Source organism: Plecotus auritus (assembly GCF_963455305.1).
Source record: "Plecotus auritus genome assembly, chromosome: 2".
Classification (NCBI taxonomy): Eukaryota; Metazoa; Chordata; class Mammalia; order Chiroptera; family Vespertilionidae; genus Plecotus; species Plecotus auritus.
This window is the reverse complement of record NC_137771.1, coordinates 26,951,083-26,970,258: the sequence shown is the minus strand read 5'-3', so window position 1 is coordinate 26,970,258 and position 19,176 is coordinate 26,951,083. Positions and strand designations below refer to the sequence as shown.

Below are 19,176 nucleotides of genomic sequence, written 5' to 3'. Positions count from 1 at the left end.
TTTTGCATTTCCTTTTATACATTTGGAAATAAGGAAACTTTTGCATTTCCTTTTATACATTTGGAAATAAGGAAGCTAAGGAAGATTACATGAAGGTGGGAGAAAGCAAGGTGGGGATTACAGGATAATTAACAAGATTATGTACACTTTTGAGGATGGCTATACCTCCCAAAGGTCTGAAAAAGAGAATTACTTGGACATTTCAAAGGTGTGTTAACCTAGATGCATAAGAACAAGGGAGCCCAAACAGCGTTGCTCAGTGGATGAACCAGGAGGTCATGGTTCAATTCCCAGTCAGGGCACATACCCAGGTTGCGGACTCGATCCCAGTGTGGGGCATGTAGAAGGCAGCCGGTCAATGATTCTCTCTCATCATTGATGTTTCTATCTCTCTCTTCCTCTCTGAAATCAATTTAAAAAGGAAAAAAAATAAATAAATATATATATATACACACACACACACACACACACACACACACACACACATATATATATATATATATATATATATATATATATGTATGTATAAAACAAGGGACAGGGCTTGCTTAAGGCAAAGATTAACCTTTGTCCAAGTAAGGCCTGAGCCAGTGACTACCACTCTGACTTGCCCAGTTAGGAATTATATGATCTGATCACCCTATGAGGTTACTTTCTATCAGATTTATTACAGAGCCTTGTTTTTGTCCACATCTTTTTTTTTTTTTAATATATTTTATTGATTTTTTTACAGAGAGGAAGGGTGAGGGACAGAGAGTTAGAAACATCGATGAGAGAAACATCGATCAGCTGCCTCCTGTACACCCCCTACTGGGGATGTGCCCGCAACCAAGGTACATGCCCTTGACCGGAATCAAACCTGGGACCCTTCAGTCCGCAGGCTGACGCTCTATCCACTGAGCCAAACCGGATTCAGCTTTGTCCACATCTTGATCTAGCATATGACGCTCCTACTTAAAACTCATTAGTGGCTTCCTTCTGCTCTTAGGATAAAGATCAAAGTGCCTAACATGGCACTGTGCCATCTGCCACTGTCTTCATTTAAAAAAAAAAAGTAAATCACTTTCATTTAAGTCTCTTTAATGGCTCTTTGGTTGTTCTCAAAATAAAATTAAAACTTTTGCCCTAGCTGGTTTGGCTCAGTGGATAGAGCGTCGGCCTGGGGACTGAAGGGTCCTGGGTTCGATTCCGGGTCAAGGGCACATGCCTGAGTTATGGGCTCAATCCCCAGTAGGGGGCATACAGGAGGCAGCCAATCAATGATTCTCTCTCCTTTTTCCTTCCTCTCAATAAAAATATATTTAAAAAAACAACAAAACTCTCACTTTGGGCTACAAGGCCCTGGATGATCTAATTCTTGTATACCTCTCTAGACTCACCTCATACCATCTGCCCTCTTGTTCATTCCACTCTGGCCACACTGTTTTCTTCCAGTACTTGAAGTCACCAAGCTCTTTTCTACTTCAGGGGCTTTGCACTAGCTGTCTCCTCCACCTGCAGTGCTTTCCTAGAAGCTATTCGAATGTCTGCTGATTCTCCTCCTTCATGCTTTAAGACAAACATCACTTTTTCAGAACATTCTTTCATCAATTTAATATAACCCCCACACAAGTTCCCTTTATCACCTTGCTTCTCTCTTTCCTGGTGCTTGTTACAATCTGATCTTATTTTTATGTCCATTTGTTACAGAAGACCGGAAAAAAACCAAGCCATGCTTAGAGAAAGGGAGTTACATTTTATTAAGGGCAGGGCCAGAGAAAAATGTGCCTTTCAAATTCTGCCCCCCCCCCCCCCACACACACACACATGGAGGAAACCTTTTCTATACTTTTCCTAGCTCTTTTGTCTCCCAAATTTGCAATGAGATTTCCGGGCCTTCTGGGAAAGAAGGCCTACGTGCTGGGAAGGGGCCATGAGACCATATCTCAAGGCCTGGCCTGGTGTCAGCACAGACAACTCTGTCTGGGGCATAGTCCACGGCCTCTCTGGAATGGGAGTAGTCTTATTTTCCTTATTATTTAAGCAAGCAAGCGTTTACAGAAGCCAAAATAGCAGGGTTAAAATTTCAAACAGCAGTTTTTATATAAGATGGATGCTTCATATTCATTGTCATTGGTCTCCACTGAGAATGTAAGCCATAATTTGTTTGCCACTCTATCTTCAGAGCGTAGCTGGTGCATGACACATAGTAGGTCCATTATAAATATTTGTTCAATATAAACGGATAATCAAGATCACAAAGCCAGTCAATGACAGAGCTGGAATTCCTTCTTTGCAATATTGAAAGATGTTGCCCCTTTCTTCCAGCAGGTGGAACCAAAGCTACATCTGGTCCTTGGCAGGGACTTGGAAGGGGGGCTGTGGATTTGCTGAGGACAGAGTCTAAGGGGAGAGGCAGGATTTGTTGTTGTTGTTGTTGTTGTTGTTGTTGTTGTAATGCTGGATCCAAGTGGAAAGAAAGTCAGGATGGCACTTCTCCCCAAGGATGGGTAGATATGAGCTGCCCAAAAGGGACCTGGAGTAGCCAGTGACCCAAGGAGTTTCTGGGACCTCAGACTGCTTTCCCACTTCTCCCACCTGTACCACACCCAAACCCTCCACTGGGGGTCTTTGAAAAGGAGAACAAATTTGGGGGAAAAAAGAACAATTTTCTATGAGCATGGAACTGGAGAGAGGCAAGTGTTTTCATTTCCAAATCCCAAGTGTACAGTTGGGGGAAGCCAAGAGAGAAGCATCGTGGTGGGTGACTAGGAATTGGGCCTGGCTCACAAAGCCCTCTTGTCATAGCTCATGTTTATTTAGCTCCACAAGCCCCAACCCACTATGCCTGGCCGTGAACTCATGTGGGAGAGCACAATGAAGTGAGCATCAAAATTTCAGAGCTGCCCCTAAGGGTAGGGGGTCAGAAATGACTTTAGAGAAGCACGCTGAAACCAAGACACATTGGGCCAATGTCTGCCAGGGGGACCAGAGGCCAGAGGCATATTCCAGGGCTGGTCAGTGGCCTGCAAAAAGTGCTTATCTCTAGATCTGGGGCTGGTGAGCCTGGAGCGGTTCTCAAACTTCCTCCTAAAGGCAACAGGGACTCACAGGAGAGTTTCTAAACAGGAGAGCTACTTGGTTATCTTGGGTAGTTTGTAAGAGGAATATGAGATCAGATCAAAGACAGATCAGTGAGAATGCTGGTTTTAATCTTCTGATAAATAATTGTAGGGATGGGAAAGAAGAGAAGATAACATCTAATAATTGTAGGTATGGGAAAGAAGCAAGCATGAGTAGCTTTAGGAAATTAAAAACAATTTTAAAAAAACACACAGGACTTACGGGTGGGGGGAGGATGGGGAACATATGCAATAGTATCAATAAAAATTTTACATTTTAAAAAACATAGAAATTAAAAAAAAAACAGGACTTGGTGGTTATCATTCACTAATTGAACTGATCTTTATTAAGTGCCTGTTAGTATCACTTTATAAATTTATAAGTAGCTTGGCAGAACTTCATTAGCAAAAAATGGAGCCCTACACCCAAGTCTAAGTAGTCTTAAGTGCTTCTCTTCTCTGGGCCTCAGTTATCAATCTATAAAATAAAGAGGTTGGAATGGTAGCTCCTGATCCTAACAGCTTTACTTTTTCTGATTTTTGGAGCTTAGCTTAAGTGTATAAAACCCAGTGATGTGCTATGGCAGGCTCCTGCCTATTTGCAAGAGCTAACTGTTAAATTTTCAGGAATTTTGCAAGATGGTAGAACTAGAAACTGGTTATAGTGGGAGTATTTACACCATGGAAATAGGCAAATGCTACAAACTAGGCCTTCAATCTCCCACCCCCTGCCACTGTGCTCCCTGCCAGAGGTGGTTTTCACCTGCACACCAGTGAGACCCCTCTTCAGCTGACACACATACACTGAGTGGCCAGATTATTATGATCTCTGAACGCATAATAATCTGGCCACTCAGTGTATATCCTATATAATAAAAGGCTAATATGCAAATTATCCCCTCGACCAGGAGTTCGACCAGCAGGCAGGCCGGCCAACCACCCATGTCCCCTCTCCCTGGCCAGGCTGGACCCCACCCATGCACGAATTTATGCACCGGGCTTCTAAGCCCGGTGCATAAATTCGTGCATGGGTGGGGATATATATATATATATATTGAGTAGCCAGATTATTATGCATTCAGAGTTCATAATAATCTGGCCACTCAGTGTATACCCAGTCAGGTACAATTGTGAAGAACCACAGGTGTCTAGGACCCCACATAGACCATCACACAGAACCTGCCCCAGCACAGCCAGGCCCACATACTCAGGCCTACACAGTATGCAAAACACCCATTGTGGGTCTGGGCAGAGCTACTATCTGACAGTAGATCAGTCATTATCAGACAAAGGGGAGCGGAGGTTGGTGGTGAACGTATTGGAGTCTCACAGACCTAAGATGGAATTCCAGTTAGGTCCTCTTGGCTATGTGATGTTAGCCAAGTCCCTCTCAACACTGGAGCTCAGTTTCATCTTTCCCTCCACCCCCTTTGATTTTCTTTTCTTTTAGTAAGTGGAAGGGGAGAGAGAAACATCGATGTAAGAGAGACACATGGATAAGTTGCCTCCTACACGCACCCCAACAGGGGTAGAGAATCAAACCTGCAGCTACTTGGTGTACTGGCCAACACTCTAACCACTGAGAAACACCTGCCAGGGCTCCTCATCTTTTAAATGGGTGCAAGTCCAGCCCTGGCTGGTGTGGCTGTGTTGGTAGTTGCATCCCTCGTCAGGGCATGTGTGGGAAGCAACTGATTGATGTTTCTCTCTCCCTCTCCCTTCCTCTCTCTAAAATCAATAAAGTTCGCCCTATCTGGTTTGGCTCAGTGGATAGAGCATCAGCCTGCAGACTGAGGGGTCCCAGGTTAGATTCCAGTAAAGGGCACATGCCCGGGTTGCCGGCTTGATCCCCAGTGGGGGGCGTGCAGGAGGCAGCTGATCGATGGTTCTCTCTCATCATTGATGTTTCTTTCTCTCTCCCCCTCTCCCTTCCTCTCTGAAATCAATAAAAGTATATTTAAAAAATAAATAAAATAAAATAAAATCAATAAAGTTCTTTTTAAAAAATAAATAACATGGGGATTGAGAACACCCACAAAATGAATGTAAAGACTCCACACCATGCCTGGCCACCGTGGCTCAGTGGTTGAGCATTGACTTATGAACTAGATCACAGTTCAATTCCCCATCAGGGCACATTCTCAGGTTGTGGGCCCAGTGTGGGGCATGCAGGAGGCAGCTGATCAATGATTCTCTCTCATCATTGATGCTTCTCTCTGTCCCTCTCCCTTACTCTCTGAAATCAATTAAAAAAATTTAAATATTTAAAATAACTCTCCACACTATGCCTGGTACAGATAGGTGTTTAGTAAATGTTAGCTAATGCTGTTATCACACCCCCAGACTCATTCTTCCTACCTAGGGTCCGTTTGGCTCAGTGCTCCCTTCTCACTATCTGAATTTTGGCACAGAAGGCCTCAGTGGTGAAGGACAAAGACAGAAACATAGTGCTCCATTTTTCAGCTTTTATAAAAATTAATAACATTAATAGCTCACAGACATATACATACATACACATTGCTATATACACAGTCATTAAGTTATTAATTAGTGTCTGTATAAAATGTTTCTACATTAGTGTCCTGGGCTAGACCCCATCAGTCCTTGGCATATTCACAGTAGCAGCCCCAGGGCTCAGCCCCATGGGCGGGGAGAGGAGAGGCAGGTGGCTGTATGAATAGACTGCCCAAGGTGGGCATTGGAGGTGTCCTGGGCCACATACTCTCGAGTCTTTGGCTCCCTTCCTGGCACCTGGAGACCAGCTGTTGAGTGAGCAGGCCCAGATTCCTCATGTGACCTGGTGACTCAGGCCTTGTGCTTGGTTACTTCAGGCAACACAGCGGATCCTAGAGGATGCTAGCCAACTCTGTAGAGTCTGTATCAGAGCAGCCTGAGCTGCTAGCCTCTTCCCTGCAAGAACCAGAGAAGACAGGTTAGAAGAACCATCCTTACCCCTTCCCTGCCCCCACCTGCCTCCTTTCTTTCATAATCTTTGGCCCTGCAATCTTAGCCAGCTGTCAGGCAAGTCTAAAACACTCCCTGTCTCTTGCCTGGCGGGAGTGGCTTAGTTGGTTGAGTGTCATCCTGTGCACCAAAAGGTTGCCAGTTCGATTCCTGGTCAGGGCACATACCTCGGTTCCTGGATTGTAGGCTCCATGGTCAGGGCACTTACGGAAGGCAACTGATCGATGTTTCTCTTTCACGTCTCTCTCTCTCCTTCTTTCCCCCAACCCCCTTTCTCTCTCCAATCATGTTCTCGGGTAAGGATTTTAAAATAAATTAAAAAAAAAAAAAGTACTCCCTCTCTCAGGCCAGTAACTGCTGGTTGATCTAATCACTGTTCTTGCTTCCCACAAGACATTACAAGCCCAAGGAGTATGCTCTGACCTAGGCTGGCTGATGGGCTGGCATGACTCACTCCACCCTGCCCTCTAGTCTCCCAAAAGGCAGGGCTCAGGCCACACCTGAGGTCCTACATGCCAGGAATGCCATGAAAAGTACATGGTGTGGAGTCAGAACTCCAGGGCCTCAAACCCAGCTCTACCCTTTATCAGCTGGGCCAGTCACTCTTCCTGGTTAAGCTTGAGTTTCTTCATCTGTAGAGTGGGAATCATAGCACTTTGTGACACCTAGGGTTGTTGGAGGACTACAGAAGGTCATGAACGCACATGCTCTAAAACAAACTCCTGAGGGCAGCGATTTTAAAAGAATATAGTATATTTTTATTGATTTCAGAGAGGGAGAGAGAGAGATAGAAACTCAATGATGAGAGAGAATCATTGATCGGCTGCCTCCTGCATGCCCCACACTGGAGATCCCCTGGGCATGCCCTGACCAGAAATTGAACCGTGACCTCTGGTTCATAGGTCAATGCTCAACCATTGAGCTACGCTGGCTGGGCGAGGGCAGGGATTTTTGTTTCATTCACTAGAGCAATGCCTGCCACACAGTAGGCTTCCAATAAGCATTTGTTGAATGAATAAGTGTAAAACCACTTGGCATGCAACTATATGTTTAAGAAATATCAGCTGGAGCTATTATAAATTGGCAGAGAAGGGGTGGAGGAGGAGCTGTCAAGGGAAGGTGTGTGGGAGGAAGTCTGGACATGGCCACAGGAGGCATGAAGTGAGGACTTAGTCTGGATGGTGCCCCTCCTCCACCTCCCTGTCCCCTTCCTCTCTCACCTCAGAGCCTGGAGGGCCTTCTTGTTCTGCCGCCGCTTCTCCTCATCAATGGGGTACAGCTCAAAGAGCAGCAGGCCTAGCAGGATGAGGACTATGGGAGCCATTGTCACCAGCATCTTCAATGTAAACCTGACAGGTGCTGGCTGGGAGCAGCCACGGGTCTGGTACCCGGCAAAGCTGTGGGACCCAGTGGGAAGGCGAGTGGTAAGATGGGATGCCGGGGCCTGTACCTGTCCAGCACTGTCCCAGGCCCCCACCCTACTCACTCAAGACTGAGGGTAGAGATGCCCAGTGAGACTCCGGAGGCGAACTTGGTGAAGAAGACATAGAAGGAGAAGAAGATGGGCTCAGTTCCATGGGAATGGGGCTGCTTCAAGTGGAAGTCGTCAATGACATCGGGCAGCATGGACCTGTACAGAGTAGTGACAGCCATGAGGACCCACCCACCTAGCAACCCCAGGTCCCTACTAGCCCATCTGGTACCTCTCTGTGTCAATGAGAAGCGGTGGCCCTCTGGGAGTTTGCAGCCCCATGGACACAGTTCAGTGAGGAGATGGCAACTTCATGTGATTAAGAAGGCCCTTTCCTTCCTGTGGTGAGCTAGCCCCACCAGGTGCTCACTGGACAAGTAGCATGCAGTCTAGACTTAAGCCCCCATTTCTCAGTCTGATTAGGTGTTCTTTTTTTTTTTTTTTCTCCTAAATCCTCACCTGAGGATAATTTTACCATTGATTTTTTTTTGAGAGAGAGGAGGCAGGGGGTGGGGAAAGGTGCGGAGAGGGAGAAGTGGGGAGACAAACATCGATGTGTGAGAGACACATCAACTGGTTGCCTCCCACATGTGCCCTGACCAGGGTAGGAATTGAACCTGCAACCCAGGTATGTGCCCTTGACCTGGAATCGAACCCCAGACCCTTTGGTGGGCAGGCCAATGCTCTAAACCAGTGGTCGGCAAACTCATTAGTCAACGGAGCCAAATATCAACAGTACAACGATTGAGAGCCAAATTTTTCAAACTTGAACTATATAGGTAGGTACATTGTTATTAACTTAATTAGGGTACTCCTTCAATTGCACTGTACGTGCGCGCCCGCACGTGGTATTTTGTGGAAGAGCCACACTCAAGGGGCCAAAGAGCCGCATGTGGCTCGCGAGCCGCGGTTTGCCGACCACTGCTCTAAACCACCTAGCAATACCAGTTTACAACCTGTATAACTGTATGGGAAGACCTGCCCCACACCCACAACCTGGACCCACAGACTGGCCTGCGAGAAGAGAAGCCTTCACAGAATTCTCCCAAAGGAACTTTAGAAGTGAGGGGTGGGGAACTGGGAAACATACCCAGGTGGGCCTATATACTTACCAGGGTAGTAAGAAGGCAGCAGCTACACTGATGCCGGCTGCCACAGCTACCACATACGTGACAATCAGGTTGCTCTCTATGAGGGCCACCAGGATGAGAAATGGCACTGCTGACTAGGGAAGGGGGTACAGGAAGATGAGTCAGCTGGGAGGCTCCCACCAGCAACCACCAGCGCAGGCACTTCCCCCTTCAGTCCCACTCACTGAGATCCCAATGTATACAGCCGTCTTCTTGCCAAACCGGGATAGAAACCACTGCCAGAAGGGAATGGTGAATGTGGCCGAGAGCTGTAGATGTAAAAGGGGTGAGGGAAGTGGGTTAGAGCTATGGAACCCCGCCTGCCCTTCCCAGGACCCCAAAGGTATTCCCAGCCCTGCCTGAGATCAGCCAGATGACTTCATCTGAGCAGTGAGGAAGTTGACAGGCCCCTTTGATGGCTCCCAAAGGGGGCTGAGAATAGGTTCCAACCTCATCTCCTGCCTTTTCTGAGCACACTGAGCCAGAGTTCCAAAGTTCCTGGCCTCTACCTCTTTGCTCTTGCTTGGACACTTAACTCCAAGCAAGGCATTTTGTACTACATAAAAAAGATGGCCAGTGTTGTCCCATTTAACTCCAAACTCTTTCTTCCCTCCCCCATCCCATGTTATTGAGATATATTGACATGCAACGTTGTATTAGTAGTTTAACGGTACAACAAAATGATTTCATACATGTACCCAAACTTTTTCACGTTCCTATCTAAGCAATTATAGGTCAGATCCAACCAAATTATTTTGAGAACCCTCCCTCACCCCTTGAAGACCTTGGGTCAGTCTCAGAAATATCCTCTGACTCTTCAAAAAACCATCTTGCAATCTATGCCACTTCAGCCCAGGCTGCCTGCCCACCCTCGGGGCCCCACACTCACCATGATGGCCAGGAGCAGATTCTGGAATTCGTTTCGGAAGCCCAAGGTGTAGGTGCAAAACAAGGCAAAGTTCCCCTCCACCAGCTGGGAGACAGGGCAAGGGAGGGGGGAAGCACAAGGAAACACGTGATATTGGGGCTGGGCCTCTCCAAGACATTCCCTATGCTCCAGGGATCTCTGCTTACCCCCCACCCCTCACTCCACCTGTCTCTCAGGCTTGTCACATCCTGAGTCCTCTGCTCACCTCCTCCCCCCTCTACGCTGAACATGTCAGACCCCCCCACTCACCATGAAAGCCAGGGAGGTGAAGAGGAAGCCAGCAATAAGCTTAATATATGGGCCATGGCTCATGACCAGTCGGAGGCCTCGAAAGAAGGGCATTGGCTCAGCCTGCTGAGTCTCATAGGGTTCTGGGGATCAGAGGGAACAGTAAGGAAAGAGAGCAGAGGCTCCTCCCAAAGCCTGAGACCCAGGCAGAGGGACAAAGCCTGTACCCCACCCCCATCACGGCTTCTCACCTCTCTGCTCCCTCACGCCCAGGACCAGGATGATAGCACAGATGACATAGATGGAGGATATGGCTCCTGCCGCCAGCAGGTATGCATTTTTCTATAAAGGGGGATAAAGTCAGTCTGGTCTCATCTCAACTCAGCAGCTCCACTCAATGACTTTGGACCAGCCCTTCTACTCTGGGGCCTCACTGACTTCATCTGTGAAATGGAAAAGTCATCCTGGGCCTATTGCTGTTTCCCAAGGCTGTTCTGCTGGAAAAGTCCAGCAGAACAAAATTTGAAGAAGCCCGGCTACGGAGGCTGAGAACCCACAGTCAACTCTCTCCCAAATCTAGTTTCTGCAACTCACTAACTCTTACACCCTGGGCAAATTATTTAGCCTCTCTATGCTTCAGTTTCCTTATCTACAAAGTGGCCATATTAATAGTTTGTATGTCAAATGCCCAATATTTAGCAACACTAGCTATTACTATTTTGAGGATGATTTACAAACCACCCCATTGCTCTTCATCTCCCCAAACCCCTGCCCTGACAGGGGCCTCACCGTTTCTCTGAGTGAGATGGTGCTGTGTGTATGATTGGCATCTTCCGTGGCCACTGCTGAATCTTTGGGGTCCTCAAGACAAGGCGTATTTGCTTGGCCTACGATTTGCCCTTGGATCGCTGTGCCCAGCACTGTGCCCAGTACCTCCACAGTCATCCCTAAGTAGTGAAAAGAAGGTTCTTTGGAGGGGACCCATGGGTTGTGGGCCCCAAGGAAGGAAGTTCAGATGAGTAGAAGCTGAATTCTAGCCCCAGATCATGGTAGCAGCTCCAAGTAGGATGGCCATAGGGTGGCGGGGGGGGGGGGGGGGACGGGCAGATGGTACCTTGGCCTAAACTCATGTCCTTGCTCTGTGTGACCTCTGACTAGTCTCTGCCTCTGGTCTAGACTAGAGTCTGGTCTCACCAGAGCAGTAAGGGGATTGAGTTATTTTTAAGACAGTTACATATCCATTCCCAACAAGGGAAGGAATGTGGCAGGAGGGTCAAGGAACAGGGGATCCAGGGTTCCTAGTAGGTGGGACGGGGGGTTAGGGAGGGACTTACGGTAAGCAGTGGCCGAATCCCGCTCACTCTGTTCTGTGCTGATGAACATGGTGAGAGCTGAGTAGGGAACGTGGAAACACTGGCATGGAAGAGAGGCCCTCGGCCAGTCAGACGATGAACAGACACATGTGGCTTTGGGCACCAACCCTAGAGGCCCCAGGGACTGCCCTCACATCCAGGGGAGGTGCCCACACTCACCGTGACTAGTGTCTCAAAGAGGCAATAGAAAAGCAGGTGCCATAGGATCTGGCCCTGTGGGAAGTCAGGCACGAACCATATGAGGAAGTAGGCAATGATGGCCAGGGGCGTGGAGAAGATGATCCTGAGGGAGGGGAGGATATATATTATACACATATAATATGTATATTATTCAGCCTTAAGAAGGAATGAAATTCTGACACATGCTACAATACAGATGAACCTTGAAGACATTATGTTAACTGAAATAAGTCAGACACAAAGGACAAATGCTGTATATTCTATTTATATGACATAACTAGAGTAGTCAAATTCACAGAGACAAAAAGGATGGTAGTTGCCAGGGGTTAGGGAGAGGAATGGGGAGTTACTGTTTAATGGTATAGAGTTTCAGCTTAGAGGGATGGTAGTAAGTCACACAACAATGAGAGTTATACTCAATGCCACTAAATTGCACACTTAAAAATCGTTAAACCCTAGCTAGTTTTCTCAGTGGTTAGAGTGTCGGCCCGCAGACTAAAGGGTTGAGGGTTCGCTTCTGGTCAAGGGCATGCACCTTGGTTGTAGGCTCCATCCCGGAGACCCCCAGTCGGGGCGTGTGAGGGAAGCAACCAATCGATGTCTCTTTCTCACATCGATGTTTCTTTTCTTTCTCTCTGTCTCTCCCACTCCTTCCACTCTCTCTAAAAATCAGTGGAGAAAAAAAAAATAAATAAATAAATAAATAAATAGGGGGAAAATGAGGATTAACAACAACAAAGTTAAAATGGTTAATTTTGGTATATATATTTTACCACAAAAAAAGGTCATATAAACATATTAAAAGTTGATTAAGCCCTAGCTGGTTTGGCTCAGTGGATAGAGCGTCGGCCTTTGGACTGAAGGTTCCTGGTCAAGGGCACGTACCTTGGTTACAGGCTCCTCCCTGGCCTGGGCCCTGGTTGGGGCTCGTGCAGGAGGCAACCAATCAATGTGTTTCCCTCACATCAATGTTTCTGTCTTTCCCTCTCTCTTCCATTCTCCCTAAAAATCAATGGAAAAATATCCTTTGGTAGGGATTTAAAATAAATAAATAAATAAATAAATAAATAAATAAATAAATAAATAAACTGTGATTAATTGCTATGGATTAAAGAAATAAATCAGGATAAATGGGGATTAGGAGTATGGGGGTGCAAGTCACAACTAGTAGACAAGGTAGCCTTCTTTGAGAAGGTGACATCTGTGCCAAGACTTGAACGAGAGGAGGGAGTTGGCCCTGCAGATGCCTGAGGCAAGTGTGTCAGGCCAGGGGAACAGTTAGTGCAAACATCCTCAGGCGGGAATTGTGCCAGGCAGGTATGAGGAATAGCAAGGAGGCCAGTGAGGCTGGAGTGGAGTGAGCATGGACCATGCAATTAGGAGGTAAGATTAGAGAGGAAATGGGACACCAGGTAAGGTCTTTGGTTCTATAACTTAGGGTTGAAGTCGTTTTGAGACAAATAAGTTGGCATTAAAATGTAGAATAGAGCTTGGGATACAGTAAGTGTTTGCTGTGATTATCACACCAGGAAAACTAAAAGGGAAGATTATGGCCAGGGAGCTGTGGAGAGCACTGGGCTGGGAGTCAGGCCTCAGGTCCAGCCCTGCTGTATCTCGGCCTCCCCATGTGACCCTGCTGACACCCTGCCTCTCATGGGGCAGCCTTGGGAACCCCCGGGAAACTATCTGTCAGTCTTCCTGGTCTGAAAGGGGGATTTAAATGGTAGTTGAGGGCAGATCTGGCCTAAAGCCTGGGAGGAGAATGGGCCACATGGCTCACAAACTCAGAAAGACTCAGCCCCTTCCTATACTGACAGAAGGGATGTCAGGTCCCAGGTGCTATCTGTGGCAAGGATGGGGAGAAGGTCACATATACTACAAGGCAGCCCTTCAGCCCATGAGTGGTCCAGTGTGCCCTCAGACAAGGGTGGTAGTACCACTCAAGAGGTATCACCCACACAGGTGAGGACATGTACTAAAACAGAAACCAGCCTGAAGGGCCTCAGCAACTTCACCAAGCTGCTGCCACACCTGCCCAGGGCCTCCCCTGTTCTCCCTCCCTGCCCTCCTTTACCCCTCCCAGATCCACGTGTCTTCTCAGGGAACAAGGCCGTCAGCTTTCGTCAAACCCTCCATCCTCTCCTCGCAAGCAGCAGATGAGGAACTGAATGTGACTGGGAGTAACCCGGGCTGGACTGCTGCCTATTGGGCTGGCGAGAGGGGCTGCCTCCCATTGGCTGGGCCTCATGAGGCGATGTGGCAGTAGAGCCCCGCCTCCTGCCGCCTCGGCTCCCAGGGAGGCGGGCACAGTAGCTTCATGGGTGTGTGGCTCCAGGCCGTAGGGAGCCCTGAGCAGGCTGCCCAGGTAAGGCAGGCTGCCCTGCCCCCTGGCCCTGAAGTCTGGATCAAAGGCCCCAGCTTGGGCCTTAGCCAGGGACTGGCAGGATTGTAGTGGGAGGGGGGCTCGTGGGAAAGGAAGCTGTGAGGGAGAGGCGGGGGCTGTGGGAAGAGCTTTGAAGGCTGAAGGCCGGAGACCAGGTATGGGCACCCCAGGGGCAGGAAGGCGCCCACTTGAGCATGGATGGGCTAGAGATGAAAGGAAATATCCCCCACACACACCACCACCAGCAGCAGCAGGATGTCCTGGAGGGAACCAAAGCTCCAGCCTGTTCGCCTGTCCTATGTGTCTCTCTTTGCTGTCTGATCTGTAGCACCCCTCCTACCTTGCCAGATAGCCCGAGGCCGAGTACTGTAGGTTTTGTACCAAGGGGCCAGAGGTTATGGGTCTTATATCCCATTCTCGGTCTTGCCCCACTAGGAGTCATTCTGAAGGATTGCCAAATTAGATATCACTTAATCTGTGCCAGGCACTGTTCTAAGTACTTTACTTATAAATAAAATTAAGAAAAACATTTAAAATTCTTACAACAACCCTATGGGATAGGCATATTATTGTCCCCATTTTACAGATGAAGAAACTTGAGACTCAGAGATGTTAAGTGACTTGTTTAAGGTTGCACAGCTGTAAGTGGTGAAGCTGGTATTCAAAATGAGTCAGGCTGGCTCCAGAGTATAACTCAAACACTATGCAGTACTACCTGTCCTACTATGGGAAGTGACTGAGTGGGAAAAATTAGAATTCCAGTTTCATTGAAGGGAATGGAACTTGGGAAGCAATAGGGTTTGGGCAGGGGGAAGTTGCTCAATCTAACAATTTGGCCAGCCTGGAGATGAGCTGGCATGGCATCCAGGGCCCATGCCTGGGGTAGCTGACCTCAGCTGGTATTTTGACACTCGGGTTTTTGCGTCATTCCTTCTCCTCACCCCTCAGCTTGTGACAAAGCACATGGAAAAACTGAAGGGTAGTAGACATGCCGAAGCCCTGCCTTCTGCCATCTTGAAGAAACCTCTTCTACTCACCAGGGCATAAGACGGCCCAGACGGGTCCAGGAGGATTTGCTAATGCAGAAGCCCACCAGGGGGTCTGTGAAGGCATCCCAAGCTCGGCCCACAAATAGGATGATAGAGGCAGAGAATGGGTCCACCTGGAATGGGGAACAAGCAAAAAATGACCCCTTCATCCTTCTACCTACCTCAGCTTTCACTGGTAGGCAAAAACGGGGGCTCCCTCCCCTCCTCTGCCAGGCCCTTGGCAGACTGTGCTGCTCTCACTCAGCCCTTAAGCACCTTCACTTGCCTTGTTAATAATGACAGTAACAATTCTGATAGCTATAGCACTGTGTGCCGCCTTAGAAACTTTCCCAGATCTGTTCCCGTACATCCTCCCCTTCACTGCCCTTGAAAACACTCCCATCAATTAGAATGAATCCAGAATCATTTCCTTGTCTCCCTTTCACATCCCTGATCCCCCAGCCACCTGATACTAGAGTTAGCATTTGCTGGATAGGACCACAGTAGATCTCAATTTCCCCATTTATATAATGGGAGTTATGATCCCTACCTTATGGTTCAAGCTCTATCTTGGACGTGGAAAAAGGAACGTATAGATGCTTTTTAAAAGTGGCCTATTACTACCCATTCAAGCTATTCCCTCCCCCAAATCTTCTCTGCCTGAATAGACAGCTTTTTTGGTCTCTCCCTCACCCATCAAGTCCCTACTATTGTGCCCCGGCCGGTGTGGCTCAGCTGGTTGAGTGGTATCCCATGCACCAGAAGGTTGCTGGTTCAATTCCCAGTCAGGGCACATGCCCAGATTGTGGGCTCGATCTTGTGCAGGAGGCAGCTGACCAATGTTACACTCTTACATTGATGTTTCTCTTTCTCTCTCTCTCCCTTCCTTTCTCTCTAAAATCAATAAAAACATATTTAAAAAGAAAAGACCCTACTATTGCTATTGCTCCAGGAAGCTGGGAAACTTCTGGCCTCTCCCCCATGGCAGTCTCCCTATCAGACTTCCAGCTTTAACATACAACACAGTTTTACAGTTTAGCTGCAGGTTCCTCATATTTGCACCCCACTCAGGACCCAACCCATGAAAGTTGCTTGAAAACTAGCTGTTGAATGCTGCCATTTGTCCTTTCTGGGGCTCAGTGTTCCCAAAATATAAATGCATACAATTAAGATGCCCTGCTTGCAAAGTCAGATACTACATAAAAATGATGGCCAGTGTGGGAGCCCTGAGATCTGTGGTTGTGCAGCTTCCCACTCTCTTAGACAAGATGAATTCTCAGGATACCAAGCTTCTGGCTAAAGCTTCTTGAAGTACAGAGGAACCCAGCTTCACCTTAAATACCCTCCCAATCAAAGACCCTATGTACTGGGGCACCTTAACTCAGCACAGCACTTGAGCCTTCCCCCAACCCCACGCATGCCTCTGCTCCTCAGGTGAAAATGAGATGCACCTCATCCACATGCCTGGCAATATCTACCAACCCCACAGCCAAGCCAGCTGACTGCTTGCTGTCCAGCTGGGGACATGGTGTGCCAGTCTCTTCTAAGAACAGCGTCACCAGCAGGCTCCATTCTCCCTCATACCACCGCCTACCCTTCCAGGCTCTGTTGCTCTTGCCAGACAAGGAGGAGTTGCCTGACTTTGCCAGCTAAGACTCCTGGGGCATATAGACTCCCATTCTGGATACTTCCCAAAGCCGTATTTCTCATCCAGTGTGACTCTGACAGGCAGCAAAGTAGGGATTCCCAGACCCATTTCACAGATGGGGAAAACCTTGGATGCTGCAGGAACCCTGGCATGCTCAGTCCACTCACCTGAGCCACATCCAACAGGTAGATCTGTAGGAAGAACCCCAGGGCACAGCCTGTCATCTGGTAGGGGGCCCCCCCAACTGCATAGCAAAGCTTGTTGCAAATGGACAACTGTTGTTTCTTCTTTGGTTCATTCTGGGAGAAGAGAAAAGCATAAAAGGAGACCCAAGATCCTAGCCCCCATCCTAGAAAATTCCAGACAGAACCATTCCTCCAGACAATTCTACCAGGAGGAACAAATCTGTCTTGCCCTATCCCCACCCAGCTAGATAGCACTTCCCACAAGAAAAGAAAGGTATTCTCTATTCTTAGGAACCTGGAAAAAGGGGAATCCACACTGAAGAAGTTTCCCTTAAACCACCCCAACCTACCCCACCCCCAGATTCTTATCAGCCCACCATCCTTAAAAAACTCCCCCCAAAGCCTCAGTCATGCTCCTTTCCAGGTTGGGAGAGGAACATGCACCAGCAGCGGACCTGTCCCCACCCAGCACCAACTGCCACAACCTGAAAATCCTCTTGCTGACAAGAGCTGCCAAAGCCCAGCCCCAGCTCCTGCCCTGGTTCAGAGGCCAGGACCCACCTGCCTACTGGGTGAGGGTTCTAGAGAGTTGTAGGGGCCCAGCCCAGCTGGCTGCAGGCACAGCTGTTCCTTCCATCTGTCCCAGAGCATCCCTGGCCCCTGTGGGCAGCCAGGGCTTCAGGCAAACCCAGGAGCTGCCCTGCCCCTCCTCAGCTCCTAGGGGACCTTGGAGAGGGGAGGAAAAGCCTCTGGGTGCAGGGCTGGGCTCTCTCTGGGTGGGGCACCAGGGAGGTTGAGGTTGCCCAGGGAAAAGTAGAGATTACTCATACATGGCAGCAGCTTAATTGCTTGCCCCGGCTCCTTAAAAGGATCAGTTAAAACTAAAAGTAAAAGGCAACCACCTCCCAGGCAGAAATCTATTACCTGGGAACCCTCCCTGGGGCTACCTGATTTCATTCGGTCTTTCATTATGTCCAGAGAGCTGGGGATGGTGCCCAAGGTCAAGACGCACAAAGCACAGGCATGAGCCCCTACACCCACACTCATACGAATGCCTCAAGAATGCGGCTCCTTTAAGAGCGGAGTCCCTGTTCTTATGAATGAACTTGAGCGGCCCTCGTTGAGTTGAGGCGAAAACGTAGGCATGTGGGGGTGGGGAGTAGAGGGTTAGAGATGGGGAACCAGGAGGACTTTTCCAGATTTCTGGGGTCTCTCTGGCTTCTAGAATCTTTTTGGCTTCTAAGCCGCAAGTCACAGAAGAACGAAAAACAGCCAGGCAGAGCCCGGCGCCTCGTGGAGCTGTTGGCCGGCGCGCTCCGTAGAGATGCGGAGGGAGGGTGAGCAAAAGGGGTGCAGGGGTTTACAAACTACTTCATCACTCCCGGCCCCCAGGGCACCTCCAGGCTCACTCCTGCCCCTGGGGCCGCCAGTCCCCGGGTAGCCCAAGGTATCCCAGAATCAGGCTTATCCTTCGATACCCCCATCAGCCTGCGCACGCGCGCGCGGCGCGCCACACACACACACACACACACACACACACACACACTCCGCCCCTTGCCCTCCACCCGGATGCCAGGTTCTCACCTTCTCTTGGGCCTGGCGTTCACCAACTTGGAGGATGCTTGTAGGCAGCAGCCCCGTTGCGGAGCCGCTCTCGGCACCCTCTCCTTTGGCCATGACCCGCGGGCCACGCCGCCTGGTATCGGGACGCCGGGATGCTCTTCTGCCCCGCCGGCCTCTGCTCCGTCCGGGCTCGGGTGGTAACCGCCGCCGCCGCCGCCGCCACAGTCGCCGCGCAAGAGTAAGCCGGCAGGCGGTCGGCAGACGCGAGTGCACACTCCCTTACACTCCCCCTCGCACCTCTTAAAGGTTGGCCCCGCCCTCTCGGATCCGGCCAATCCCGGAGCCCTGATGCCCCGCCTCCAGCCAATCCGCTCGCCCGCCGGCGCCCCCCCCCGCCCCCGCCTTCCCAACCACCCGGGAGGCTCTCATTCTTTTGAGCCACGTTCTGAAGCCCGAACCTCACAACCGGGTGAAGGCGGGGAGAGCCACCTGACACTCACCAGGAAACTGAAGTCCGAGGCTGAGTGTGACCTGCCCGTGGTCTCCCAGAGTAAGTTTTCCCTGAGTTCAGCCTGCATTCCATGACCCCCAAGTCTGAGAAAGGTAGGGACTAAGAAGCCTCTTTATATTTTTTTCAGAACCCCCTTTAAAATCTGGAATCACTTGAGTTTCCCTCTCCTCCAAACCTGGAGGATGTAGCATTGGCATTTCCTTACCGATGCCCCTCTTTCACTCCCCATTTCCTCTTCCTGCCATTGGCATCTTTGGGGCCCTCAGAGATGGGGGAGAAAGATGAGACAACGCTCGCCTGCGGTCACGGAACTCACAAGTTGTGGAGAGGAGCCGGGACCACAGCAGCTGCTACACTGCTACACGTTGATAAGAGCAGCCTTTTATAGAGAGCTTCCTATATGCTCACCATGATCTCATTCAGCCCTCACAATCACCAAATGAGGGTGGTACTATTATTGTCTCCATTTTACAGTTGAAGAAA

At 49.2% G+C, this 19,176-nt stretch overlaps 2 protein-coding genes across 2 annotated transcripts in view; one reads left to right on the top strand and one right to left on the bottom strand.

Moving 5' to 3' along the window:
• The window catches only part of MYCL (MYCL proto-oncogene, bHLH transcription factor), a gene marked incomplete at its 5' end in the record, with an annotated part of 104,392 nt that overhangs the window by 41,858 nt on the left and 43,358 nt on the right, over positions 1 to 19,176 (top strand). The gene's annotated exons all lie outside the window — the stretch shown is intronic.
• On the bottom strand, positions 5,548 to 18,778 carry MFSD2A (MFSD2 lysolipid transporter A, lysophospholipid). The gene is made up of 14 exons (XM_080654426.1): positions 18,204 to 18,778; positions 16,602 to 16,733; positions 14,796 to 14,920; positions 11,355 to 11,478; positions 11,157 to 11,235; positions 10,612 to 10,769; positions 10,074 to 10,164; positions 9,844 to 9,965; positions 9,556 to 9,639; positions 8,852 to 8,935; positions 8,649 to 8,761; positions 7,552 to 7,695; positions 7,286 to 7,462; positions 5,548 to 6,011 (listed from the first exon to the last, which is right to left on the bottom strand). Exons 1-14 carry the CDS (start codon positions 18,294 to 18,296, stop codon positions 5,948 to 5,950), a joined length of 1,590 nt encoding a protein of 529 aa, XP_080510552.1. The 5' UTR covers positions 18,297 to 18,778; the 3' UTR covers positions 5,548 to 5,947.

What these genes read in the sequence shown, in the direction of transcription:
- MFSD2A (XM_080654426.1), bottom strand. Translation starts at nt 18,296, where the DNA reads ATGGCCAAAGGAGAGGGTGCCGAGAGCGGCTCCGCAACGGGGCTGCTG. An exon ending in CTGTATACATTGGGATCTCA is followed by an intron (nt 8,762 to 8,851) that starts GTGAGTGGGACT and finishes CCCCTTCCCTAG; the next exon opens with TCAGCAGTGCCATTTCTCAT. An exon ending in ATCTCTACCCTCAGTCTTGA is followed by an intron (nt 7,463 to 7,551) that starts GTGAGTAGGGTG and finishes TGGGTCCCACAG; the next exon opens with CTTTGCCGGGTACCAGACCC.